This window comes from Scardinius erythrophthalmus, assembly GCF_964197995.2.
Source record: "Scardinius erythrophthalmus genome assembly, chromosome: 18".
Classification (NCBI taxonomy): Eukaryota; Metazoa; Chordata; class Actinopteri; order Cypriniformes; family Leuciscidae; genus Scardinius; species Scardinius erythrophthalmus.
This window is the reverse complement of record NC_138238.1, coordinates 18,309,557-18,337,129: the sequence shown is the minus strand read 5'-3', so window position 1 is coordinate 18,337,129 and position 27,573 is coordinate 18,309,557. Positions and strand designations below refer to the sequence as shown.

General features: G+C 39.4%; 3 protein-coding genes across 6 annotated transcripts in view; 2 read left to right on the top strand and 1 right to left on the bottom strand.

Annotated features, from left to right (window-relative positions):
* The window catches only part of arhgap17a (Rho GTPase activating protein 17a), a 56,634-nt gene extending 54,174 nt beyond the window's left edge, over window positions 1–2,460 (bottom strand). The window contains exon 1 of one of the 3 annotated variants that reach the window (XM_081392775.1): window positions 1,940–2,460. In XM_081392775.1, coding sequence (XP_081248901.1) covers window positions 1,940–1,992 — 53 coding nt within the window. In that variant the 5' untranslated portion in view covers window positions 1,993–2,460. The remainder of the gene's footprint in view (window positions 1–1,939) is intronic. The other 2 variants (XM_081392774.1, XM_081392773.1) reach the window with 2 other exon arrangements.
* A 722-nt stretch (window positions 2,461–3,182) lies between these two features.
* lcmt1 (leucine carboxyl methyltransferase 1) lies at window positions 3,183–20,126 on the top strand. 2 transcript variants are annotated; one of them, XM_081392777.1, is made up of 12 exons: window positions 3,183–3,409; window positions 3,511–3,601; window positions 3,938–4,029; window positions 4,119–4,240; window positions 4,489–4,565; window positions 15,058–15,119; window positions 15,224–15,326; window positions 17,421–17,541; window positions 18,469–18,570; window positions 19,041–19,132; window positions 19,255–19,352; window positions 19,445–20,126. In XM_081392777.1, the coding sequence occupies exons 2-12, from the start codon at window positions 3,516–3,518 to the stop codon at window positions 19,465–19,467; spliced, it is 978 nt and encodes a 325-aa protein (XP_081248903.1). In that variant the 5' UTR covers window positions 3,183–3,409; window positions 3,511–3,515; the 3' UTR covers window positions 19,468–20,126. The 2 variants fall into 2 exon arrangements, with proteins under 2 accessions (XP_081248903.1, XP_081248902.1); XM_081392776.1 differs by having other exon boundaries at window positions 3,231–3,409; window positions 19,428–20,087.
* A 778-nt stretch (window positions 20,127–20,904) lies between these two features.
* On the top strand, window positions 20,905–24,894 carry aqp8a.1 (aquaporin 8a, tandem duplicate 1). Its single transcript, XM_081392779.1, has 5 exons — window positions 20,905–21,612; window positions 21,891–22,017; window positions 22,140–22,354; window positions 24,249–24,383; window positions 24,618–24,894. Exons 1-5 carry the CDS (start codon window positions 21,353–21,355, stop codon window positions 24,658–24,660), a joined length of 780 nt encoding a protein of 259 aa, XP_081248905.1. The 5' UTR covers window positions 20,905–21,352; the 3' UTR covers window positions 24,661–24,894.
* The last annotated feature ends 2,679 nt before the right edge of the window (window positions 24,895–27,573 follow it).

The window sequence follows — 27,573 nt, the reverse complement described above, 5'->3', positions numbered from 1 at the left end:
ATAAATAATTGATAATAAATATTGCAATTTTCCATAAAAAAATAAGAATGTCCATTTTCATTTCATGGTGACTTTAATTGCTTTTAGTAAACAAACTACTGTTTGGCTTTGGGGGGGGTTCACAGCAGTAACACCTCCCTGAGAGACCTGTGATCATCATCTGCCCTGCATGTTGAGAATCAGGCCCATTTACCCTCAAGCAGCCTGAGCAGAATGAAGAATGCAGTTTGAGGCTTTATCAACAGTCAGAGGAGTCAGAAGTGATGACCATGCACATATCATTTCAATGTAGGATACAAAGTATGATATGAGCTCAAAGCACTCTGCTAGATGACAAACAAAAATTTGAAAATAGAATAGGCACACATAACCTCCAAGAACAGTTTTTTTCCATAAGAGCCCAGGTGTTCTCAATGCACCTATGAACAAGCAACTTTTCTGGTATTAATGGAAGTCAGACTTATTTGTCATGGATCGGTCCTTAAAACCGGTTCAAGAAATAATTAAACAATTATAACACGTCATGATATCCCCTGTGTGGTATACAACAGTAGGCTACATGTTCCAATAAAGAAATATGTAGTCACATATTGCTGTTTGTTACATTATTTGTATTACGTTTTGATAATAGATGCGTTTATTGCGCGTGTGTGTGTGTTGTATCATAAGTCAGCTCATAAAAAGGTTATTTTAAAACCTAAATATAATTTGTAGTGAATGAGTTCTAAAACAAAGAACCGCTCTGACTGATTCATAAGTGAATCGTTCACTTAGTGAACAAATTGTTCAGGGGTGCGTTTCCCGAAAGCATCGTTGGCCAACTATGGTCGCAATTTCATCGCAATGTCCATTGAACTCTATTGGTAACGACGGAATTTGCGACCATAGTTGGCCAACGATGCTTTCGGGAAACGCACCCCAGACCGATAATTTTTTTTTTTTTTTTTTTTTGACAGAACCTACCGATTCATTGCAATGATCCGACTCAATAGAATGATTCATTCGAGAATCAGACACATCTACAGTAGCTTATCAGATACTTTATCTAACAGGATATAAATTCAGGAAGAGATTTGTATTTACAAGGCCATCGTAAATGACTGGCTTTAATGTTTTTGTGTTATTTCGCAAATGGCTCTGTGTAGCTTATACATAAATTGTTAATGGTATTGTAACGCAATTTTTCGGTCTACAGGACAAGTTAAAATAGTTTTTATTTTATTTTACTTTTGTTTATCATTAAAAGGTTTGGGGTCGATCAGATATTTGAATGTTTTAAAGAAGTCTCTTATGCTCACAAAAGCTGAATTTATTTGATCAAAAATATTATAGGCTAATTTAAAATAGTTCTGTTTGTTGAAGCCATGACTCAAGCTCAAGACTTTTAGAACTCAACAGTTTTTGTATTGAAGGAGTTTCTAGAACTAAGAACCGCTATCCATGAGTGAATCGTTCAGTCGATTCGTGAACAGACCGTTTTGAACACAACCGACCAATTCATTGTAAAGATCCGAGTCAAAAGAATGATTCGTTCACGAATCAGACATATCTAATCTTCAGTAGTTTATCAGATACTTTATCTAACATCATTGTCCCGTTAAGATTTAGTATTAAATAAACACTAACGAGGCCACAACGAATCCTACAAACAGTTAATAGCCTATTCTTATCAAAAGTAACACTGAAAAGTTGAGTCTGGTCAAACAACTGCGTGCTCTAAGTATATAATGTCAAAAAACGAAGAGAGTTTACTGTTTAGCTGTTATACTATGAGGTAAATCGAAAATATGTTTTTTAAGCAGCTGGTTAATTCGGCTACCGCCTTGACAACATAACATAACATAACAACAACATATCAAACCATGACAGAGCTGTCCGTGCCCATCCATGAGATGGCAAAACCAGATAAAAACTTAATAAAATAAAAATCTGTACTCGCCTGCCAACTGTTTGATTGGCGAGCTGTTTCATCCGATTAAATTGTTTCTTCATTTTAGTGGCGTCGGCCTCAAAACCCAGTTTTTAAGACGTGGAGAGTGTGTTCGTCGATGCCTCATGAGCCGAAAGATCCTTGAGCACGATGGCGAAGTCGTGTGGATAATTACATTAAAACAGCCCGGTGTTCGGTTAGCTCAAGCAGCTAGAAAACTAGCCGAACGGGAGAGAAAAAAACAGTAGTGTGGAAAAAAGTTAGCTCCGGTGAGTAGCGGTGCTCGTTTCATGTCACTCCGTGTTGCAACTGCTCTCACAAGCGGGAGTGAGTGGTGTTTCCACGTATATGCCAGCCCGTGACAACTACGGGAGAGAGTGGAAGTGCACGGCAGCGGGCTGATCACTCCATCAGTGTCGGGTACTGCGTGTGTGTTTGTGTGTGTATGTATCACAGGTCAGATCAGCGCAGCTCCAGGCTGATCATGATGCCATTAATGTGGTCTCAGGGGCTGTCCTGAATCCTACTGCGTTGACTATATAAACATTAAGCAGTCTGTTATGCCCAAAAAGCGTCTCTGTTTGAGAGACTACGCAGAGTTCAGTGTCCACTCATATTACCAACTGTGATGATGATGACCGATACAGAATGGACTGTAGGAATTTACATCATAGCGAATCTCTTACTGTTCAACCAAAACTGTCCTTCTTTTCTGTTTTTAGTTTTACTATATATTTATATTACATATATATTAGTTGCATCTATTTTAATATTTTAAATACTGTATATGCTTTGGCAGGCAATATTGTAAAAGCAGAAAATCATGCTAATAATTATTCTCTCTCTCTCTCTCTCTCTCTCTCTCTCTCTCTCTCTCTCTCTCTCTCTCTCTCCACAACGTTGACTCATAAGGCTTGACACCTGATCCAATCCACAACAGTCATTTTCTAATAATGCGGTCTCTTCCTCTAATTATATTTCACAGGCTTCTAAATGACAGATAAAGTGATAGAAGTTTTTATAACCCTCATATCCTTGACGTCTAATATCTACACATTTGTAACGGGACATTTCCCGTTATCATTGACTTGAGTGATGCAGGGGTGTTATTGTGAGCAATAATATATATTTAAAAAAAACATTTGCAAAATGATTCTTAATGCGATTTGCATCGGCGCAAACATCTGAAGACCAACCAATGTAAATGTTACACATAAATGTGAATTAAAATGACTGTCATGCGCAGTAAGCTCTCCTCGCCACCTCGAGATGTATTATGGGAAAGTTCCGTCAGCGGAAATAGATGTAAACATGTGATAGTCAACCGAAGCGCTTGGTGCAGTTCTGTTTATGTTATGCCGCTGTAAAAAAACAATATGCTTGTTTCAAATAAATGTGTTTGAAAAATATTTAAAGAATCTGTTGATAATCTTGGCAATGAAATATTGAATCTTTGGCTGTTGCGGTTTTCGAAACCCGGTCAGTTTAGCTAACATTTAGCCTTTGCGTTCATACGAATACAGCATGTGTATTTAACGCAGTGTTTTGCAATAATTCTCACGTTGCTTTAAATCTGCAAGTGTTCATGGCATCCAAACAGCCATATTCATATTCTGACACTGCTGATGAAGCGGTCAGAGCAACCTGCGACGACGCATCGATATGCAAAAGGTAGCACGGCTTGCAAACAGTGATCCGAAATAAAATTATTAAACATAATTTTAGTGTGTTTCTTAATGCTGTGCTTCCCTCATGATATTCTAGCACATTGTTAATGAGCATCATAGTATCACCAAATAAGCAAAATATTGTACTACAGTCGTGGTTCCGCACAATGTTGCAGACATGATTGATTTTATATAATATTACTTCAAATTCTTTCATTATTTACATATAGGTCAGCGTCAGCAACAGTGCTGTAGTTATTCATGTCGTATGCCATTTATGTGTAATAATAACAATTTTATTTATTGAATATAACCGTATAGTTTTTATTCTGTTTTATAGGTTTGCTACCAGTAAAGGTTACTGGACTGACCTCTACGCCCAGTATTTTGTGAGGCAAGTGGGTGAACGTAAAGCACCTGAGATCAACAGAGGTAAGATTGCTTAAATATCTCCACCTGCTGGCCAATGTTTGCAGCTGCGTTTGATCTAATTTGCTTTTATTAATTTTATTGTGGTGTAGGTTATTATGGTCGTGTCAAAGGGGTGAATCTCCTTCTTGATGCTTTTCTTGAGAAGACGCAATGTGACTGCCAGGTGGTGAATCTTGGGGCTGGACTGGATACCACTTTTTGGAGATTAAAGGTTGTTGTTGTTTTTATTATTAATTTCACATTTAACTATTTTGCGATCCAATAATAATAGTTATTATATATATATATATATATATATATATATATATATATATATATATATATATATATATATATAGTATATATGTAATATGTTAATAGGGAATAATGTGTATCCTTCCACAGACTCATGAAATAAATCATTCTTGATAAGCAATCAAAGAAAAGTATATCTTTTTAATGTGTATTCTTAATTCTTAGGATGAAAACATTATGCCGAAAAAGTTCTTTGAAGTTGACTTCCCAACAATTGTTGCTAGAAAAATACACCACATCAAGTAAGGTGTTGTTACTTTTACAATATAATAATTGTTTTGATTTTCAATAATTTGCTGATTGACATTAGCATGAATGATTTGGAAGCATAGCATGTTCTTTTAGTCATATTCCTCTAGAGGGAGACAGTGTCTCTAATGAGTAGTTTAGGGAACCTCTGTCTAGCAATGTCTCCCTACCAAAGCAATGGTTTGATTTTTTTTTATCTATCATCATTTTTGTGTTAAATGTATCGGTCCTTTGGTGCTCTTTATTATTTTAAAGTATCCCACCTGAATTAATACTGTTTAATTGCTGTTATGCATATGAATTACTATTCATGTGCGGAGGATGTTTTGTCATGGGTGATTTGATGTTTTTCAGCGGTCAGTGGAGACTGCTGTAGGTACAGCTGTGCAACTTACACATTTATCCCTCTTTCTCCAAAGTGACTTACAATAGAGTGGTGCAGTTATGGCATCAATGGCTTTTTTTTTTTTTTTTAATTTATGAGTAAAATAGGGTCTGTGGTTAATATAACTTGACAATATTTTGATGTTTTGTTGTACTGCACACACTCACACCCCGAACGTTCTTATCTAGTTGCTCATTAGAAACATACATTTTCAAAAATAAACAAAATTGGCTTTTTCGGTATGGGTGTGTGTAATTTACTTTGTAAAACAAAATATTATCAAGCCATGTTTACCACAGACCTTATTTTGTAAAAATATACTGCACAACAAATCCAAAATTATCAGAATAGCAAACAGCGTGGTCAAGGATATAATAAGTGAAATAATAAGCGGGAATCAAAAAATTAAAAACGCAATTAAAAAATAGCAAGCATGAATCTAAACTTTACAATTATTTTGCTCAAAACTGAAAAATGAATGCAAATCACACATAAAATTTTGTTTCCTTGGTTATATTACTCTGTTTTTTGTGCTCTGAAATGTTCTGCTCATATTAAAAATTTCCTTTCGAGGTATAGGTCTCTCATATAAGATCTCTAAACATTGCGACACTTAAGGAAACTCCTTCACCAAAAATACTGAAGACTGATTGAATCACACTATTGCTACTGCAATAGCCGCGCCCCTTCAGTAGATCACCTCAGGCGGTGTTTTGCAGAGTGCGAGCTCAATGCAATCCAGTGTAGCAGTCGAGAGCTTCCCCGTCCCCCGGGCCGTGGGATAGACGTCAGAGACGTCCTGCCTCCGGCCAGTTTACAGCCCTCGCCACAGCAGAGGCCACTGCAATCCTTGTCAGACTGCTTGAGCACGTGGCCAGCGCTGCCAGCAGTGACAGATAGGGCTGTCACTTTCTGGAAAAAAATCCTGTTCGATTTTTGAGACATAAGTGTTCATTGAATCGATTGTAAAATCGATTTTCCATGTCTAAAGACATTTCCATTTTTAACGGCAAATATGGGCAAATCCACGGACAACTAACAGGCATTAGGACGAACGTAAAGAGGGTGCTTGAGACGCGCACAAGTCAGCAAATATTCCTGATGATTTATTGGCGTGAAGTTTCGTGCACAATGACAAACAGGAGTGCAACATTCTCGAAAAACATGGACTGCCATAACATCACATCATAATATAAATGAAAAACATTACCGCAGGCTTTAACATAACTGTTTACGATTATAAATGTCAAACAAATTTTGCCTACGTAGATGACCGTAGACCGTAGCCTGAATCTGTATATGTATGCAACAGACTGTCTGAATACCGGCAGAATTCACAGTTTTGTAGTAAAAAGAGACGCATTATGCAGAAGTATAATTTGCTGTTATGCGTGTTTGTCAGAGCCTGCAGTTGCTGTGTGACGCGCGTTCGCTGCGAGCGTATCGTGACGAGATGGATGCGCTCCAAGAAAAGACCATTAAAATCGATTCCCTATTTTCGTTTTCGAAACTTGCGTTGGTTGGTCCGATCGATTGTGCAATCGATTTTCGAACGTAAAGTGACAGCCCTAGTGACAGACTGGGTTATCAATATTATAAAGACGGCTATTCAGTGCGGTTTGCGTGCAGACTGCCCCGCTTCAGCGATGTGATGTGAGAAATCAAAGTAGGATGCTCCTATGCTTTGTGCAGAGATCCAGACTCTCCTGACCAAGCAGGCAGTAGAAGTGGTATCTTTGGAGCAATGTCAGTGTGGTCTGTACAGCCACTTTCCCGTTCCGAAAAAGGATGGCGACTTGCGTCCGATTTTTTACTTTACTGTACACTGTACAGCAGATCCTCCATTGGTTTATAGCGGTGGAACTGAAGTACGCTTACTTTCACATCCAATTAGCCCCTCATCACAGGCGCTATCTGAGATTCGTGTTCAAAGGAGACGCATACCAGTTCAAAGTCCTGCCATTTGGGCTGGCTCTGGCTCCACGTACATTCACAAAGTGTATGAATGCAGTGCTTAATTCCCCCTTGAGACTCAGTGGGATGCACATTGTAAATGATCTTGATGGCTCCTCTGAAGTAATTTCAGAGACTGCTGGGGCTAATGGCAGCTGCAGCCTCAGTTTGCCACTTGACTTTGTTGTACATGAGGCCACTGCAACTTTGGTTGAAAGATCGCGTTCCGTGGAGGGCCGACGTTTGGCTCTTGGATGAGCGCCCAGAAGCAATGGCATATAAACTGCCTGGAATTGAGGGCTGTTCATCTGGCTCTGCGGGAATTTCTGTCATTCGCGAGAGACCATCATGTTGGCGGTGGTGGCGTACATCAATCGCCAGGGAGTTGTGCGTCGGCGTCCCCTCAGAGGCTGACAGAGCGCTTCCTCTTATGGGCAGACCAGCGATTCCTCTTGATACGGGCAGTTCATGTGCCAGGCAGGCTGAACTGTGAGGCGGACATGCTGTCCAGAGAGGGCGTTGTTCACAGGAAGTTGAAGCTGCACCAACAGACGTTGTGCTTGATATGGAGTGTCTTTGACAAAGCGGAAGTCGACCTCTTTGCCACAGAGGAGAATGCCCACTAGTGCCCTCTGTTCTTCTCTCTGACGAAAGCTCCCTTGGCTGGGGATGCATTGTCGAGCCGCTGGCCCAGGAAGAGAACATATGCTTTCCCTCCAGTGAAGACAATGCCGCTAGTGTAAAGTCAGAAACGATTTAGGTGCAATTTAAGTGAACTTGGAGACTTATTCAGGGTAACTGGAGGAGAGAGGTGTTTCGAGCGGCGAATCAGTTGTGTCAGAGGAAAAGCTACGAAGACCATCGAAAACAGCCAATGAAGCAAGGAAGAGAAGAAAGTTTGCACTGAAAGCTGATTGCGTGTACAACTTGGAGCCAGTGTAAAGACGTGAGGACTGGTGTGATATGTTCATATTTTCTGGTTCTGCTCAGAATCCTGGCGGCAGCGTTCTGTATGAGCTGCAACTATCTTGTGGTCTTTTTGGGAAGGCCAGTGAGGAGTCCATTACAATAATCCACCCTGCTGGTGATGAAAGCATGAACAAGTTTCTCTAAGTCTTGTCTGGAAACAAAGCATCTAATTCTTGCAATATTTTTGAGATGATAGTATGCTGATCTAGTTATTGCTTTGACATGACTACTGAAGCTAATGTCTGACTCAAGAATCACACCGAGATTCCTGATAGATTTTTAGTTGCAATGACTTCAGTTTTGTCTTTGTCTAGCTAAAGAAAGTTTTGACACATCCAACTGTTGACTTCATCAATGCATTGGCACAGGGAGTCAATGCAGCTGTAATCGTTAGGCGATAGGGCTAAGTAGATCTGTGTGTCGTCTGCATAGCTGTGGTAAGCAATTTGGTTCTTTCTTATTATTTGGCTCAGTGGGAGCATATACAGGTTGAACAGGAGTGGCGCAAGAATTGAGCCTTGAGGGACTCTGCATGTCATGGATGTCCACTCAGACTTATGGTCTCCTATACTCATATAATAACCTCTAAGTATGACCTGAACCATTTTAGGACTATCCCAGAAAGCCCGACCCAGTTTTCCAGCCTGTCAAGAAGTATGTTGTGATCGACAGTGTCAAATGCAGTACTGAGGTCGAGTAGTACCAGCACTGATAATTTGCCTGAATCAGTATTTAAGCGAATATCGTTTATTATCTTTATGAGCGCTGTCTCTGTGCTGTGATGCGGTCGGAAACCAGATTGAAAATTGTCAAAGTATCCATTCGAGCTTAAGAATTTTTTCAGCTGATTGAAGACATCTTTTTCAATGATCTTGCCTATGAAAGGAAGATTTGAGATTGGTCTATAGTTGCTTAATATGGTCTTATCCAGATTGCTCATTTTCAGGAGGGGCTTGTCAACTGCAGTTTTCAGGGAGTTTGGAAACCTCCCAGAGAGAAGTGAGGAGTTTAGCACTTCTAGGATATCTGCTTCTAAATAGTTTAACACACTTTTGAAAAAAGATGTAGGAAGTGCGGGAATTGCATCAAGGGCGCAGGTTGATGTTTTAAGGTGCTGTACGGTTTCTTCCTAAATTTTACCATCAATTTCTTCGAAATCAGACATAGTAACTTGGGGTGGAACGGTACATGTATTCGTATTGAACCAAAACGGTACGGGCATCACGGTTCGGTGCATGAATATACACGGAGAATGCGGAACTACTGTTAGATATGCAGGTTCTTTAGGGACACCTAATCTGTAGCTCTGCCTTAGCTCTGAAGCTCTGTGGCATGAACAAGGGGGTAATCCAGCACCCGGAAAGCGTACCTTCCCCCGGGGACCGCCATTGGCTAGCAAGCCATCACCTGCTGTTAGCATTCCATTGACTCCCATTCATTTTGGCGTCACTTTGCCAGCGAATAACTTTACATCTGAGGCGTTTAAAGACTCCATTTGTCCATTGTTTATTTCTAAAGAAACAAGACGATATATAAAAGGCTCCATTACCTTGTATCTTACACTATGGCCCTGTAGAAGCTGTTTTTGTAAAAATAGGCTAACGATTGCGTCATAACCACGCGACTCTCTGTCGCACAGTAGAGAAATTACAGTATAGACAGGAGGAGAAGCTCGCAGGCAATCGGGGGGACGTGGAGGCAAAATGACAAAATAATTAATCAGAATACTTAGCAAAAGTTGCTCCTGCTCCTAGCTCATGATCAGCTCCTACTCACGCTTTCCGTCTCTGCAAGATTCGGAAGGGAATGATTCAGATTTCCCTTTGCACAGCTACTAGAAGACTTACAACTGTCAGACAGGTTGCTCACGTCACATCTACGTCATCAAGCTCAGTTTGAGGCTGCGCAGTACGCTCAGCCATCAGGAAGTGAGTGCTTCTAATTGGCTTCACTTTTCTCCGTTGAAGTCTATGGGTTCGCTGTGTGTGTGTGTGTGAGAGAGAGAGAGGCGCGGGCACGATCGAACAGTGGAAACATAAAAACATACTCCGTCTTTTTGTTCATACAGCGGGGGGGGGGGGCTTGTCAGTCTCTCTACAGTCTCTCTACAGTAAAAAGAGTGTGTGTGTTGTTTAAGTTGGTGTTTATAACATTTGAGAAGACAATCTGCATGGATGCTGTCTTTGTAGATGTTATAATGGACTACAAGTTTTTTCTTCCGCTTTTCTGCTTTTGAGTTTCTCCAAGGTGCTTTTAGTCTGCCACTCTTCTTCCTGACTTTCACAGGAGCAATATCATAAACTAAACTTTTGAGTTAGAAGAATCAAGGAGAAAATCAACAGAGTCAGCAGATATGCTTGGTGTTAAAGATATAGCCTTCATAAATGGTACACTAGTGTTCTCATTTAAGCATCTCTTCTTGACAGACACAGATCTAGCTTCAATGGCTGGAGAGATCAATATATCAAAGAAAATACAGAAATGATCAGACAGTGCTACATCCTTAATAACAATCGATGAAATGTTTAGACCCTTACTGATAAGTAAATCTAGAGTGTGTCCACGATTGTGTGTGGGTTCATGTACATGCTGAGTCAGATCAAAAGTTTTTAAAACAGTTTTGATTTCTTTTGCCATATTTGTTTCTGCATTATCTATGTAGATGTTAAAATCTCCAGCAATAGCAAAACAGTCAAACTCTGAGGTAATTGTTGATAACAGTTCAGTAAAGTCATCAACAAAGACTGGAGAGTATTTTGGAGGACTGTAAATAATGATAAGTAAAATGTGTGGAGCACCTTTTAACACAATACCCAGATATTCGAAAGATGGGTAATTTCCCAAATTATATTTGCTTACATTGATAGACATCTTTAAAAGGAGCAGCTACACCCCCACCTCTTCTACCTGCTCTGCAGACACTCATAAAAGTAAAATTAGGAGGGGATGTTTCAATAGCCGCGTTTCCACTGTCGGGCCAGTGCGAGCCAGGGCTTTAAACGGGCCGTGCCGGGCTAATAGCCTCGGGCTAATAGCCTCGGGCTAATAGCACCGGGCCTGCGTTTCCACTGTCGGTCCAGAAGCTCCACAGCGCTTCACTAAAACACGCCCGTAACACGCCTCCCTGGAACAACGTCACACTAACCCATAATTTCACCAACAAATGGAAGTTTTATCAGAAAAATAATCAGAAATCACTGGAAATAGCGTTGAAAACAAACATGATAAAAGCGGCCGTTTGCTGGCATTTTTGTTGTTTACTTGAATATTTAAAACCCAAGCATCGATGTTTTACCACAGGTTTACAATAAAAAGTGATACATTGATCATAATGAATTAATTTATGTCAAAATTGCACATTAGTCACTCAGAAATAAATTACCGTTAGGTCTATTTCACAAAAGAAAGAGGACTTACTTCTTCAGTAGCGTCTGTTTCTGTTTATCTGGTAGTTACAGGACATATTTACATCACATTTAGAAAGAATGATAATTTCTACAAATATATGCCACCAAAAATACGACATGAGGAGCTTTAGCACTCTCTCGACTCCCATACAGATATTTTCAGTCAGAGAAACAGAGGAAGCTCCCGAAAAAAAAGTTGCTTTATTTTATGATAGTCCGGTATAAAGAGACTGGGCTACGACAGATGAAATAAAAACATGACTGTGATAGCCTTTATGATTGGTCTAATTTCTTCAAGCGTTCACTATGTTTTTTTTACTAGCCTATGCCTATCTTCAAGCGTTTACTATGTTTGCTATGGTAATGGTTAGCGCGCATAGTCTTTTGCATCACAAACAGAAGGCATTCAAACATGAACGCGAGTTAAATTATTTTAAAAGTCTTTAATGCTGACAGAATCTTCCAGCGCTGCTGTCTCCCGACTCAGGTGAACTCCGCCTCTGTTCGTAACCACTCCTCTAGCCCGAGCTGGCCCGCTTTGGCCCAAGGTATTCGACGGGACAGAAATCCTGGCCGTTGGCCCCGAGTAAGCCCCGATCAAGCCCCGGAAGTGACAGTGGAAACGCGACTGGCCCTGGCACGCACTAGCACGGCCCAGCCCTGGCCCGACAGTGGAAACGCGGCTATTGAGGATTGTTGCACTGCAGCTGACCCGACATATATCACTGAGAGCTGGTATCAGTTGTTTTTAGTTCACCTCAAACAGATGGGGGAGGGTGTGGGCCCTGGCGTTGTGGCAGAGGCCGAAGAGCTCTCACAGGAGGAGGGGGAGGGCGAGCTGGGCCCGCAGGCTTTGGTGTTTGCGGGCCTGATGTTTTTTGGTTGATATCTGAGGGCTCGCAGCAAAAGAGTGGGATAGTTTGGTTCCAGCATACACCAGTTCTTCCATTTTCTCTGAGAAGCACAGAAGTGGAGATGCTGGAAAGAGGGATAATGTGTCCGGTGAGAGGGCTGTTGCTCTGGTGTTAACAGAGGGTGTGATATGTTGTCCTGGTTTTCCTGCCTGTTTTTCAGGAAGTTGTCCTTGGGTGCTGAATCTTGGAGCAGTTCTAATATGTCACAGTCTGTCTGTGGTGAGCTCTGTGGGCAGGGCTCAGCTGAGATTGTGTCCGTGAGCAGAGGTTGTTGTGGCTGCATGGTGTTATGATTGTCCTTGTGTGATATGTCAACCGCATGTCCATTCAGATGCTGAAGTAAAGTCCTGTGGTCATTCATTACTGTGTCCAAGTGTGTGTGTGCCGTTCAGATTGAGTGGATTGGCTCACACTGCAGAAGGATGATGGAGGGAGAAGTAGATATTGTCGTTTAGCACTCTTGATCCAAGTTTGTTTGGGTGGTGGTCATCCTGTTGAAACAGTTGTCTCTGACTCCAGAAAAGATTGGAGTTGTCAATAAAGTTCACTCCTTTTACATTGCAGGTTTTTTGCAGCCATGTATTAAGCCCAAGCAACCGTGTAAACCTGTTTTTCCTTTTGCTGGTAGTGGTCCACTGATGAATGTCTGAACTTTTAGTTTTTTAATTGTTTCAAAAAGTTAATTGAAATCCTTCTTAAGGATCCTGCTCTTTATGAATATCATTCTTCCCCACATGAATAAGTCGATTTGCAATCTTATGTTTCATCAGAATGTTTTGAAGTTCCCTGTTTACATCAGAAGTTGTTGCTTGTGGAAGGCAGCACGTAGTTGTATCCCTGCTGCTAATGTTTCTGATTATGGAGTCCCCCACTATCAGAGTCCTGGGCTGGGCTGCTGTCTGCTCGACCTTGAGCGCCACTGCGCCAGTTAGCATCAGTGTTAGCTACTGGCTGATTCGATCTTTGTTTGATCACATTCATCACGTTTGGGGATTCCACATCTACATTCATTAATACTTCAAATCTGTTCTCAAGATGTATAGGCGGTGGTAGGAAAACAGTGTTTGTATGTAGGCAGTTGTGTTTTCCTTTCCCCAGAATGTAAGCTGATGGCTTTCAGTGGGAGGCTGGTCGGATAAAAAAATTTTTTAGTAATCCAAGCTTTGTCGTTTGAGCACTGAGCTGATTTGCTGAAGTTAAAATTAGGTGATAAAAGGAGATAAAATATAAAAATATAAAAGCGATACTAGTAAAGTGCGGAGCAATAAGCAAGAGCAATATATAATTATGTATGTATAGTACATAATTCCTTTCTATGTAAAGCTTTTGAATAACTGTTTGAATTTTCCTTGCTTTTATTTTGTGATTATTTGTAATCCTCTCTATGTAAAGCACTTTGAATTGCCATAGTGTATAAAATGTGCTTTAGAAATAAACTCGCCTTGCCTTGCCTTACTTCAAACGTCACAACTACCAAAACAATGTGTCTACACCAGACACGAGTGGTGTAACAAAAGCAAATAGAAACCATTGTAATCAGTGATGCTGCTGTCTACACTGGATGCAACGTGACAAATTCCCGACAGTAAACTGAGGCGTCTATTTTTGACACACTCAAAGTGCTCGTGCAACTTCTGACACAAGAAACAAATGGATTTGAAATGTTCGCTTGATGAGGCTGTCCAGTGCAGTGTCTAGCTGTTAAAGCGCAGAAAATAGAAAATATGACGATGCATATCTCGCCCTCAGATTCACTAGTAAATATTCACTCAAAATATTAGCTTCTGAAAGTCTTTATGTAGGTGGGTGGGGCTTGAAAATATTTTCCTCTACAAAAGGGGGTGCCAGCAGAAAAAGTTTGGGAACCACTGCAATAGAGAAACATAAGTACAAACAAAATTCATACTATAGTGCACAATGCCAGGTTTATTAGAAAACTAGTCTAGAAAACAAGCTAGACCAGAGGTGAAATGCAAATAAGAGGAAGATTTTTATGTCTGTGTAAAGTGCCTTGGTTTAAGAGTGTTAGTGGCATATAGTACATAAATACACAAGCTGTGTACAGAGGGAATTACGTAATACAACACAATCCCGACCCTCAGTGCATTAGATAACAGAATACCAAAGTGTCATCTGCAAACAAATGATACTAGACCTTTTCTCACAACCTTTTTTTTTTGCAGTTGCCTGTAACTAACTGGTGTGGTATAAAGTCTGTTCCCCTCAAGTTTAAACAAAGTGTTTAAATTGTTTGAGTAATATTTGTTTATTTTTGAGACTACACTATAATATAGGCTAACACAGAGAGATGCTAAAGGCCTATATATTATCACCATTATATTCAGTTCATGCCTTCCTTTGTTGATTTTCCCGCCACAATCTATCACCATGTCACCATTTATCACAGCTGTTCATCCTTTTAGTCAATCATCACCGTGTATTTAAGTTCCTCCTTCAGTTCTGTTGTTTGTTGGTTGTTGTTTGTGTCTGTGTTTGACACTCTGTTATGCCAGTTACCTGCTATCTGATTAAACTTCATACATATTTGTTAATACTTCATGTGACATATATATGTGCAGAACAGTTTTCAGTGTTCAAACTTGTATTTTTCATGTGGACTTTCTGCAAGTTGTTTGATGATATGAATGACTTTGATGATAGAAATCTGAAAACTGATAATGATCACTGAGATAAAAGTCCTGTTTTCCATAAAACAGTTGAGTAAATGATTAACTGAAATCTATCTATCTATCTATCTATCTATCTATCTATCTATCTATCTATCTATCTATCTATCTATCTATCTATCTATCTATCTATCTATCTATCTATCTATCTATCTATCTATCTTTTACAGGACAAAACCTCCACTATCAAAACCTTTGATTGAGACGCACTCCACTGATTCACTCCTTCTAGGTATTAAAATCGAATTATGATGTCACAGAGCATTTTACTTTACTATTGTGTGGTGATCTTTTCCACTGTAACCTCTCATCTGTTCAACTTTGTCTTTTTGACAGATGGTCATAGCCTGGACTCGGACAGATATTGTATTATCAGTGCTGATCTAAGAGACCTCCCAACTTTAGAAGACAAACTAAAAAAGTTCCAGATAAATCCAGAGTACGTACTGAAATATCACAACCTTGGCTTTAAAAATTGAGTTAAAAATGAGTTAAAAATGAATTCCATCATTTTTTTTCAGTGTTACTATTACACAATGCATATTTGTGATGTCTTATCAACATTCAAGATTAGATAGTGATGGCAGTTATAACATCAGGACGAGCCTCTCTTACCTTTATCTTTCTGAAAGGTTCACATGTTTGATTCTTTGCCTCGGTCACATGCGAGAGTTGTATAATGTTGAGACTAAAATTAACGGCTGGTGGAACGTTGTGTATCAAAACAATAGGATTTTGAGATATAATTTGACTTACTAGAAAGTGACCCTCACAATTCTGTGCATCCTACATAGGGTTGATCCATCCTGTTTGGCCTCCCAATAGGATTTGCACGCATCTGTTTTTTTGTTTTCGTGCATCTGTTGATGCCCCTGATGACAATAGTACACTTGGGAGCATTTAGAGTTTCCTTAGATGCGTCAAAAAGTGCACATTTTCTTTGATGCGATCTGATGAGACCCGAAGGAAGCCACCGTTCTAGAAGGTGTATGACATCAATGGCATCATTTCCAAGGTCTCTTACCTTGAGTTGTTTTGTTTTTTTTTTTGCTTGTTTTTTTTGAAACTTCCTTTTCAGTCCACCCTAACGTGGCGTCTTGACGTTTACCAGCTTGTCTGCAAATCCCATCAGTGTCTCACTTGCTAAATGGAAAAAAAAAAAGTCTGGAAAATCTATTGTCATTGCATGCGAACCACTCTTCCAAAAACGTGATTTCCTGCTTTGTACTTTTAGATATTACCTTAATGATTCGGCTTCGAGGAACAAACTTCTTGTTTAATGCATGAGCTGGTTAAATTGTGATGTTCTCGATAGAAAAAAAGGAACCTATCTTGAATTTAAAAAAAGAACAGTTTTAACTTTTTTTCCACCACTTAAAAATAAGATTCAATTTATTGACATTTGTTAATGCATTGGGCATATAATCAACTAACAATTTTTTATACGCTACCATTCAAAAATTTGGGGTCTGTAAGATTTGTTTTATGTTTTTGAAAGAAGTCTCTTATGCTCACAAGGTCTGCATTTATTTAATCAAAAATACAGTAAAAAAAACAGCAATATTGTGAAATATTATAATAATATTAAAATTTTAAAATAACTGTTTTCTGTTTTAACACATTTTAAAATTGTATTTATTCCAGTGATTGCAAAGCTAAACTATCAGAATCATTACTCCAGTCTTCAGTGTCACATGATCCTTAAAATCATTCTAATATGCTGATTTGGTGCTTAAGAAACTTTGCTTATTGAAAACAGCTGTTCTGTGGAACAATTTCGTGGAAACTGATAAAGTTTTTCAGGATTCTTTGTTCAAAATAACATTTTACTTTACTCTACATTAATCTTTTGTAACATTACGGGTTCTTCTCAAACAGAAGGCTGCGTTCTAGTAAGGCTGCATATCTCGGCTGGCGCTGAAGGCCAACTCAATTTGAAGGAACCTTGGAAGGCAGCCTTTGTTTTGCGGCCTGTCACCCACAATCCTTTGCACACATTCCAATTCACGGAAAAAGAGCTGATGGAAATTGAGTCGGCCCTGAGTTCAAAATAATGTTTTCAGTGTTGAAGGCATACGTCTTATCTTTTGTCTTGGTGTAAATGAATCACTTAACAACACTAAACTGCCAATAATGTAAGCCACTGGGAGACCGCAAGACGGTTGCATTGCATTATTAAGGATCCAGCCTTCTGTTTGAGCAGCACCCTATAAATATCTTTACTGTCGCTTTTGATCAATTTAATGCACCTTTACAACTTAAAATGGTAAAATGCCTCAGTATGTATGTAGACAGTAACATTATCCCAGATTAATAAATGTTGTAAAAGTACTGCTGTTCACTGTTAGTTTATGGTAATTCTTTAATATTATCGAATTGTAAAATGTTACCCATAGTTCAGTTAAATTCAGCCTCTATTTAGAGGAAGCTTAATCATAGAATGGGTGTTGTAGAGAAACACTTCCCAACCATTGATATGAGCTGAAGAATTATGCTTAATAACAGTATTCATTTCCTGCTTCTGTCCACCCAGGTTGCCCACTCTTTTTCTGTCTGAATGTGTACTGGTGTACATGACCCCTGAGCAGTCCTCCAAACTGGTGCACTGGGTGGCAGACACCTTCCCTACGGCCATGTTCATTAATTACGAACAGGTGAGTTAATATCATAAGCTGCCTCATTATAACAATCCTCATTTAAATTTTTGAAAATTCAAAATGTTCAGTTGATCTTGGTAGAACAGGGTGTCTGCGGGGCTTAAAAAGGACTTTAAAAAGTCTCAATTCATAAATGAAGGCCTTAAAAAGGTCTTAAATCAGTAATTTTGTACTTTTTTCCAATTTAAACATCTAAACATCTTTTAATCAAGATACATTTATTTGAGTAATAATATTTGTTCTTGTCTTAATTATAAACTCACTTTATTTTGATAAATTTCACAGAAAACAAGACTTCATAAATGTCATTTTTATCTCCAGTCAATGCATTTGCATTGGAAAACAAGACAAAAATACTGATAAAGAACATTACTTTTTTGCTGAGTGATCAGAAGGTACAGTAAAAGTTATTTCCATATACTAGAGTTTGAAAGCAGAGGCATTCCAGATACTTTTTTGGTAAAATGAATTAAAAAGTAACAGATATCTGTTGCAGATACAACTCATGTGTTTCTCCCTATGCACTTACATTTAGAGAACATATTAACGTATTGTATTTATTCCTTAAAGTTTCTTTACTTGGTCTTTACTAAAACCTCTTCAATATACCTTCATAAAACCTACAGAAACCTTATAGAATTTGATGAGTTCATACTGTGATCACAGATTGCTTTTTTATTTCTGCAAATGTGAGCACAGTTTTAGACATTTTTATCCAGATGCTTTTAGTTATTTATATTGCTTTCAAGGTATATTTTCCATTTTATCAGTTGTTGTTGTTGTCCCTGGAAAACGAACCTATGACCTTGTCATTGCTAGCGCCATGCCATTCTCTACTGTTTGAGCTACAGAAAAGCATGTAAATGTAAAAACATAAACTATAAAGTAGTTGTGAGCTCTTGCTAACTGTCCAAATCTTTTAAGGTGAACATGAATGATCGCTTCGGGCACATCATGATTGAGAATCTGCAGAGACGGCAGTGCAATCTGGCTGGGGTGGACCTGTGTCAGTCTTTGGACTCTCAAGTACGACGCTCTCACATTTTAGGACTGGCGTTAACTTTCTAGCTCTTCACTCATAATTTCCTTCTAAGAAATTGTACAGCAGGAGCTGTCACATTGAATGATTGTTGATTGTTCTTCTCCATACAGTAAAATAGTGTCTTGCTATGTACAATCAAAACATTACACTGGGTGGTAGTGCTTGGAATTCAAAGTTGTTTTCCTGCTCAGCATACAATGGGTCATCAAGACTCAGGAAAACAGCGCAGTTAAGCTCAGGTCATTGTGTACTGCAGCCACCCACACTTCAGTCTCACAAAAGCAGTATCAGTGCAAGTCTCAAGGTTACCACCACCACGGTGACCTTCTGTAGACACCTCAGCATATCTGCTCAGCTTACAATTAGCTGAATCTTTTTAAATATTGTATTTTCAGCTAACATTTATTTTGAGAAATGGTTTTAGTTTTAGTAACAACAATGTGTGTTTCCACAGAAAGACCGCTTTCTGTCGGCAGGCTGGGAAAGTGTCAACGCACTGGACATGATGACGGTCTACAGCATGCTTCCTCAGGAAGATGTATCTAGGTACTCAAGCCAACACTAATGCACAGTTGTAATCAAGTGTGTATTTATAACTATGCAACCTGTGCTGGGAAAGACTGAGATCGGAATCTCTGCAATGGCTTTCTTTTGTTTTACTATCACAGAATTGAACGCCTGGAGTTTTTAGACGAAAGGGAACTTCTCCAGCAGCTTCTTCAACACTACTGCATCTGCTGGGCCGTAAAAGATAAGCTCAGTTTAGGTGAGGCTTCCAGTCTACCCAATTAACGTCATTCTAGAGTTTCATGGACAGTTTGACGTCACTTGTAACTAATAGCGGACTTCTCTTTTCAGGCCTCTCTCAAATTGGGTTTTAAACGTCAATGGGGACTTGGTTGTAAAAGTTTCTTTTGAAACAACATGACCAAGAGTCAGAGGACAGGAAAAGGAAGTCATTTATATCTTTATTTCCATTTTTGAGGGCAATAAAAATGGAGACTGCTGGCATAAGTGTCTTTTCTTCTGTTTTACTTGTCTCCTCCTGTCTCTCATGTGACTGTGTCTCACTAAAGTGCCATTTAATTCAGGCCATAGCCATTATTAAACCATTGTGAAACATTCATGAGATCACAAAAATATTTATTTTACTTATGACTTATTTTGTTAGTTGGCTTCAGTATGAATATTCATGAACATTGATGATGATGATGATGAATAAAGACAATTAAGTGTATAAAGTGATCTTTAAGTGCATGATTTATTGTTGCACTTTAGGACACCTTTATTTTGAAACCAATTGATTTTTCATCTATACCTTGTGTAAACTACTGGATCAAAAAGAATCAAATTTTTGTCAGCAGCACTCAAATAAAAAAAAAGTTATGAAATGATTTTTACATAGAGAACACAAATGAAATATGAAACTGTTTGCTTGTTATATTTAAAAAACAGAATAGCAACTATTTAAATTACTTTTCAATGAGTAATGTAACCAGAAATGTCATTATAAATAAATTATATTTGAAATTATGCATGCATTAAGTATCTGAATACTATGCAAAATAATAAATTTATTATTTTAAAATGTTTTTATTTATCTATTTGATTAAAATGTCGTTATAAAGTTGACTGATATTATGGGTATAGGAAGAATATTTAAAATAAGCACATTTCTTTTCTCTGAAAGCTCATAAGTTGTACATTTTGACATGCCATGGATTTTCTTCAGACTGTACACTACTAAAAGTTTGGGGTTAGTAAAATTTCTCTTTAAAAGAATAAATAAATTAATACTTTTATTCAGCAAGGATGCTTTCAATTGATAAAAAATGACGTTTATAATGTTACAAAGGATTTCTGTTTTTAATAAATGCTTTTCTATTCATCAAAAAGAATCGCAGGAACAAAAACGGTTTTCAACATGGATAATAATAGGAAATGTTTCTTGAACACCAAATCATATTTATTAAAATCATATATATTAAAATAACAGTTATTTTATATGGTAATAATACTTCACAACTATTTGTACTGTATCTTTGATTAAATAAATGCAAGCCGTAGTGAGAATAGAGACTTCTTTGAAAAGCATTCAAAAAATCAAATGGTTGTGAATGTTTTTCAAACGTCACAAATAATCACCAGGAAGTAGTTTTAGAAAACAAAAGGCGATTAAAAGACACAAAAAAAGGAAATGTTTCCTCTTTAGCCGTCAACGCCAGGCATCCTGCAGTCTTTCTCTGTATTCATTTTTGTCAGTGAGTCCCTCAAGAGAAACATTAACCCAAAGCGACCTTGTGCTGTTATTTACTGCCGCAGGAACCTAGATTTGATGCATGAGAATGAGAGCAGATGAAATGCAGATTAAAAAAAAAAATGCTGCAGGCCATGCTGAAATGCACAGCAATCTATAATATGCCATTAGATTTCCAAAGTTTGGCAAACTGCATTAACTCTAATCAATTCTGTTGCATAAGACAGTCGAGAAGACCTTGAGTGACATGAGAGTTCGTGGTCTTTTTATTGTCCTCAGTTGTGTAATAGCGTGGTGGATGATAAGCTATATCCTGAACCCGTCACTCCCCCAAACAATGCTCTCCACTGCTGTAATTGTAAAGTGTTTTTCCCAAGCCACCAAGACTGATGACAAAGGAGACTGTTGGCCCGCCTCACCGCCACTCCACCCCATCCTCTGTCCACCTTTATCAGTAGAAAGCCGCAGTGTCCGCGTGCACAGAACACCTGAAGCTTCGGACAGACAAAATGACCTCAGTGGAGTCCAAAGCAGATCTCTTTACAGTAGCCACAGGCGATGGAGGGGACAACCATCAGAACACGCAGAAGAAGTCCTTCTTTGAGCACTACATTCAGCCGTGCCTGGCCGAGATCCTCGGCTCCACTCTCTTCATGTTCGTGGGCTGCGTGTCGGTCATGGGGAACGTGGGCATCAGCGGGAGCATCCAGCCCGCACTGGCACATGGACTAGCGCTGGCCATAGCAATTGCCATTTTTGGAGAAATCAGGTAAAAGCCTTATGTTCTGTGTTCTTGAGTTAGGAAAGGGCTAGACTTTTAAAACTATGTTGATAATATTTATATTATATGCTTGTTATATTTACAATATTTCAAAAAATAGATTTCAATTATATTTTACATTATGCATGCATTATTATGATTGCTATGCAAAATAATATATTTGATTCTTTATTGACTAAAGTATCATTTAATATTTTCATTTTTCATTGACATTTTTTCTTTTTCTTTCATGCTTGATTTTATGATGTCACCATCTTGTTTTCCAGCGGTGGTCACTTCAATCCGGCCGTGTCTGTGTGTGTTTACCTCATCGGAGGAATGGAGCTGATTCTCCTGGTGCCATACGTGCTCTCTCAGATGTTAGGTGGAGTGATTGCTGCCAGCCTTGCCAAAGTATGTGTGCAAAGCTTCTCTATCGATATTTGTATCTGTGTTTATGACTTATTGCTCAAACTGCTACAATCTTTTACACTTTTTACAATGCAATATAAACATTCTCTTTTCTTTTTCTTTAGGCTGTCACTTCGGATGAGGCATTTGGAAATGCAACCGGAGCAGCGTTTGATGCCGTTCAGTCCTCTCATGGCGTTGGCTCTGCGACTATGGCAGAGATGATAATGACGCTTTTTTTGACTATAGTTGTCAGCATGGGTGCCGTAAACGGAAGGACCCGAAGTCATCTCGCTCCCTTCTGCATTGGACTCACCGTGACTGCAAATATTTTGGCTGGGTAGGAAACTAACATTTCACACAAAGGCACAAACAAATGATATAGCCTACTGTACAGAATACTATGCCACACTAAATTTTCAAATCTAGTCTAGTTTTTTGAGGCCATAAAGAGTTAAATATTTATTTACAATTGTTTAAACATCTATATCTGCATCTATACCTCTACACCTCTTTCATATAATATTCCTATATATATCTGATACAAATGAAAGTAGTTTAGAATTCTACTTACACCTGAACTGTGCAGATTACAGTTTTTTTTTTTATTCGCTTTGGTACTGTTTTCACAAGTAAGGCGTACATTTTCAAAACTCTTGGTGCAAAACTCACAGCTAGTCATTTTTTCCAAAACCTGATCTCATGCTTTCATTCTACTTAATCATTGTTTCAAAACACAAGATCATTGTGATATGTAAAGAGAACGGTTGGTTTAATCACTGAAACACATGATCTTCTTTCAATTTAATTCAATAGCAAACAATGCAAGATACATGTTTCAAATCACCCTTGTTGATAAAATAATTACAGTAATACAGGCTACAGATGCCACATTAGAAAATACACTTACATTACCTAACTTATGTAATTGAATACATAATGTTTGTAATAGTATCTATCAAGTGTGTTATCAAAATGTGTGATTAAGTTATGACATGGATATATTGCTGGCAATATATTAAATGTTCTCACTTTGCCATATGACTGAATCTATACTATGAGTTACAGTAAAGTGGCAGTCTCTACCATGGTAATCTGTTACAGTATCACATGGCATATAATCATGTGAAATGTTGTATTTGATGCCATCTGTATCCCTTCTACTGAATTGAAAGTATGATGAAATGTTTAAAAGCTGTTGCACTTTTGATGATCTGTTTTGAGAGTTTTGAAAATTTACTAATTTACTAAAAAACCTGTAGTGTTAAAGAACAACGAGTCCAAAGAGTGTTACTGTAACACAACTGTTATACAATTATACAGACTTTTAGAAGTTGTGCATTGTAATTCAAAATGCTGATTTAATAATAAAAAAACACAAACAGGAAACATATTAAATCAAATCAGCAAATAAAATAGAGAACAAATACAGTCTAACAACTCTTAACATGTTTTGTTTGTTTAGAATGTTTACATGTTATATAGGCTTAATATTATAATTTTTTATATTATATTTTACATTTAATTACATTATAATTATCCATATTATAAAACTTGACTTGGTGGATCCTTATTGCTGAAACTTGCTATAATTTGCTTTAAAAATATATAAATCTAGAAATATTATGGCTAAGCAGACGGAGGATATACTTCTACATTCTGCCAAAAAATTAACTATAAAAATATAATATTATATAATACTATTAATTACTACGACTACTACTGATAACAATTAATACTATTTCTACCATTTAACAACCATTAACATTTTTTTTTTTTTTATCTAATTATAAACTATATTTTACTTACATTTTTTTGTACTGCTGTCCCCTGACTCCCCTCAGGGTGGCGATAATCTATGATAGTGATTTTAACCCACCAACCCCGGTAGCTCATCTCTAATCAGTGAAACGTTGAAATATTTTATCTTATTCCGTTACTCCCTGATCTCCCCTAACTGTAATCATATGTTTCATGCGCTTTTATAAGCAGATGTTATCTCATAAGTTGCTACACTTGTTTCAAAGTGGAAAATGAAGTGCTTTTGAGAAACATGGCAACCAAACAAACAGGATATTTTACAGGAAACAAAGACACCAGGAGCCTTAGAATAATAATGGCAAAAGGAAATATTAATTCCTAACACTAAAATGTGCTGATATGCTGTATTTGGGGTCATTTTTTCAGTTTTGAGAAACTCTGATTTAACTGATTTCGTCTTGCATGTCAAACAGGGGTGGAATATCAGGAGCATGTATGAATCCAGCACGGGCCTTTGGGCCAGCAATGGTGTCCGGTCACTGGACGTACCACTGGATATACTGGGTGGGACCTTTGGCTGGTGCTTTGGTCACTGTCAGCCTTGTGAGGTATCCTTGCAACTCACTTTTTCCTTACACAATGAATGATTTTCTTCATTTAGGAGGAGTATAAAGTCATTAAGTGTATCAGCTTAAACAATTTATGATGACTTGTTTAATTTTGAAGCCATTCATATTGAAACGAGTTAAAATTTGATATGGGTTTTATGTTTTTATAGCATAAAACTTTTCATCTTAATATGTGAGTATGAGAATTCTAATCTATTGCTTGATTCATTCTAGGTTGATAATGGGAGACAAGAAGATTCGTGTTATTTTCAAATGATGGAGATGAAGGACCTCTGAGGATCCTGCCTTTTTGCAAGCTTTTTAAATTCAAGATTATTTGTAAAGCATTGTATGATATTGTCAAACATTTATATTATTGCAGTTTTCTAAACTTTTCTGTATTCTGATGCTTCATTGTCTCTTTGACAAATGTATTTGTTGTTTTAGTTTTATAGCCTGCCATTATGTATTCTGATGTTTTATGTTTATAAGCATAAAGTCTTTTCTTATATATTGCCTGAATGTATTTCTTCACTTTGAAAAATGTAAATATGTAGCACCTCTATAGATATATACACACATCGACACAAACACTCCTGGGCAAAAAAAAATAATAAAAATGTGCCAAGTCAAAAAAGGCCAAATATTTAGTGGTCTTCTTATGGTCTTAACCATTTTAATCACAAATCACTGATCAGGAAATTGCACAAATTCTGTAGATAAAGTAACTTAGCACAGAATATCCTTCCCCAGCTTGCAGATGGCTTTCTACAAGAAAGAGAGTCACTGTTGTCCCACTCAGTGTAATGGCTTCAGACTGTTCTTGAGTAGTTGAAAAATGTCTCCTTGTTCATTTGAGTTTAATGTGTGACCAAATATTCACTATTCAAATCTGGATTCTGACCAGGCCAAAACATGAGCCTGATGGACTTGCTCCCAAGCCGCTTCTTGGTTGTCTCTTCTTCCTCCATGCTCCACTGTGGTTGTCACAGAGCCAACAACATCGACAGCACCAGACCTCTACACTCCACCCTCTCGTTCCCAGTCACCAGAGTACTAATCACCGTCACCTGTCACCAATCTTCACTGATCATCACCCAGCATTATATAACTCTTCCCACTGCAGTTCACCATTGTCTGGTCTCGTTGTTCCCTCGAACACTTACCTGACTCCCTACCTGACTCCTTACCTGACTCCCTCTCTGGACTCCCTACCTGACTCCTTACCTGACTCCTTACCTGACTCCCTACCTGGACTCCCTACCTGGACTCCTTACCTGACTCCTTACCTGACTCCTTACCTGGACTCCCTACCTGACTCCCTACCTGGACTCCCTACCTGACTCCTTACCTGACTCCCTACCTGACTCCCTACCTGACTCCTTACCTGACTCCTTACCTGACTCCTTACCTGGACTCCCTACCTGACTCCTTACCTGACTCCCTACCTGACTCCTTACCTGACTCCCTACCTGACTCCCTACCTGACTCCTTACCTGGACTCCCTACCTGACTCCTTACCTGACTCCCCACCTGACTCCTTACCTGACTCCCTACCTGGACTCCCTATCTGACTCCCTACCTGACTCCTTACCTGACTCCCTACCTGACTCCTTACCTGACTCCCTACCTGGACTCCCTACCTGACTCCCTACCTGACTCCCTACCTGACTCCTTACCTGACTCCTTACCTGACTCCTTACCTGACTCCCTACCTGGACTCCTTACCTGACTCCCTACCTGGACTCCCTACCTGACTCCTTACCTGACTCCCTACCTGACTCCTTACCTGACTCCCTACCTGGACTCCCTACCTGACTCCTTACCTGACTCCCTACCTGACTCTTTACCTGACTCCTTACCTGGACTCCCTACCTGACTCCCTACCTGGACTCCCTACCTGACTCCCTACCTGACTCCTTACCTGACTCCCTACCTGACTCCTTACCTTGACTCCCTACCTTACTCCTTACCTTGACTACCTACCTGACTCCTTACCTGACTCCCTACCTGACTCCTTACCTGACTCCCTACCTGGACTCCCTACCTGGACTCCCTACCTGACTCCCTACCTGACTCCTTACCTGACTCCCTAACTGACTCCTTACCTGACTCCTTACCTGACTCCTTACCTGACTCCCTACCTGGACTCCCTACCTGACTCCCTACCTGGACTCCCTACCTGACTCCCTACCTGACTCCTTACCTGACTCCCTACCTGGACTCCCTACCTGACTCCTTACCTGACTCCCTACCTGGACTCCCTACCTGACTCCTTACCTGACTCCCTACCTGACTCCTTACCTGACTCCTTACCTGACTCCCTACCTGGACTCCCTACCTGACTCCCTACCTGACTCCTTACCTGACTCCTTACCTGACTCCCTACCTGACTCCTTACCTGACTCCCTACCTGACTCCTTACCTGACTCCTTACCTTGACTCCCTACCTGACTCCTTACCTGACTCCTTACCTGACTCCCTACCTGGACTCCCTACCTGACTCCCTACCTGGACTCCCTACCTGACTCCCTACCTGACTCCTTACCTGACTCCCTACCTGTCTCCTTACCTGACTCCCTACCTGACTCCCTACCTGACTCCTTACCTGACTCCCTAACTGACTCCTTACCTGACTCCTTACCTGACTCCTTACCTGACTCCCTACCTGGACTCCCTACCTGACTCCCTACCTGACTCCTTACCTGACTCCCTACCTGACTCCTTACCTGACTCCCTACCTGACTCCTTACCTGACTCCTTACCTGACTCCCTACCTGGACTCCCTACCTGACTCCCTACCTGACTCCTTACCTGACTCCCTACCTGACTCCCTACCTGACTCCCTACCTGACTCCTTACCTGACTCCCTACCTGACTCCCTACCTGACTCCTTACCTGACTCCTTACCTGACTCCCTACCTGGACTCCCTACCTGACTCCCTACCTGACTCCTTACCTGACTCCCTACCCGACTCCTTACCTGACTCCTTACCTGACTCCCTACCTGGACTCCCTACCTGACTCCCTACCTGACTACTTACCTGACTCCTTACCTGACTCCTTACCTGACTCCCTACCTTGACTCCCTTCCTGACTCCTTACCTGACTCCTTACCTGACTCCCTACCTGGACTCCCTACCTGGACTCCCTACCTGACTCCTTACCTGACTCCCTACCTGACTCCTTA

Coding starts and splice junctions, on each gene's coding strand:
- lcmt1 (XM_081392776.1), top strand. CDS start 3,516: ATGGCATCCAAACAGCCATATTCATATTCTGACACTGCTGATGAAGCG. Junction 4,030..4,118: donor AGCACCTGAGATCAACAGAG/GTAAGATTGCTT, acceptor ATTGTGGTGTAG/GTTATTATGGTCGTGTCAAA. Junction 4,566..15,057: donor AGAAAAATACACCACATCAA/GTAAGGTGTTGT, acceptor TATCTTTTACAG/GACAAAACCTCCACTATCAA.
- aqp8a.1 (XM_081392779.1), top strand. CDS start 21,353: ATGACCTCAGTGGAGTCCAAAGCAGATCTCTTTACAGTAGCCACAGGC. Junction 21,613..21,890: donor GCCATTTTTGGAGAAATCAG/GTAAAAGCCTTA, acceptor CTTGTTTTCCAG/CGGTGGTCACTTCAATCCGG. Junction 22,355..24,248: donor ACTGCAAATATTTTGGCTGG/GTAGGAAACTAA, acceptor CATGTCAAACAG/GGGTGGAATATCAGGAGCAT.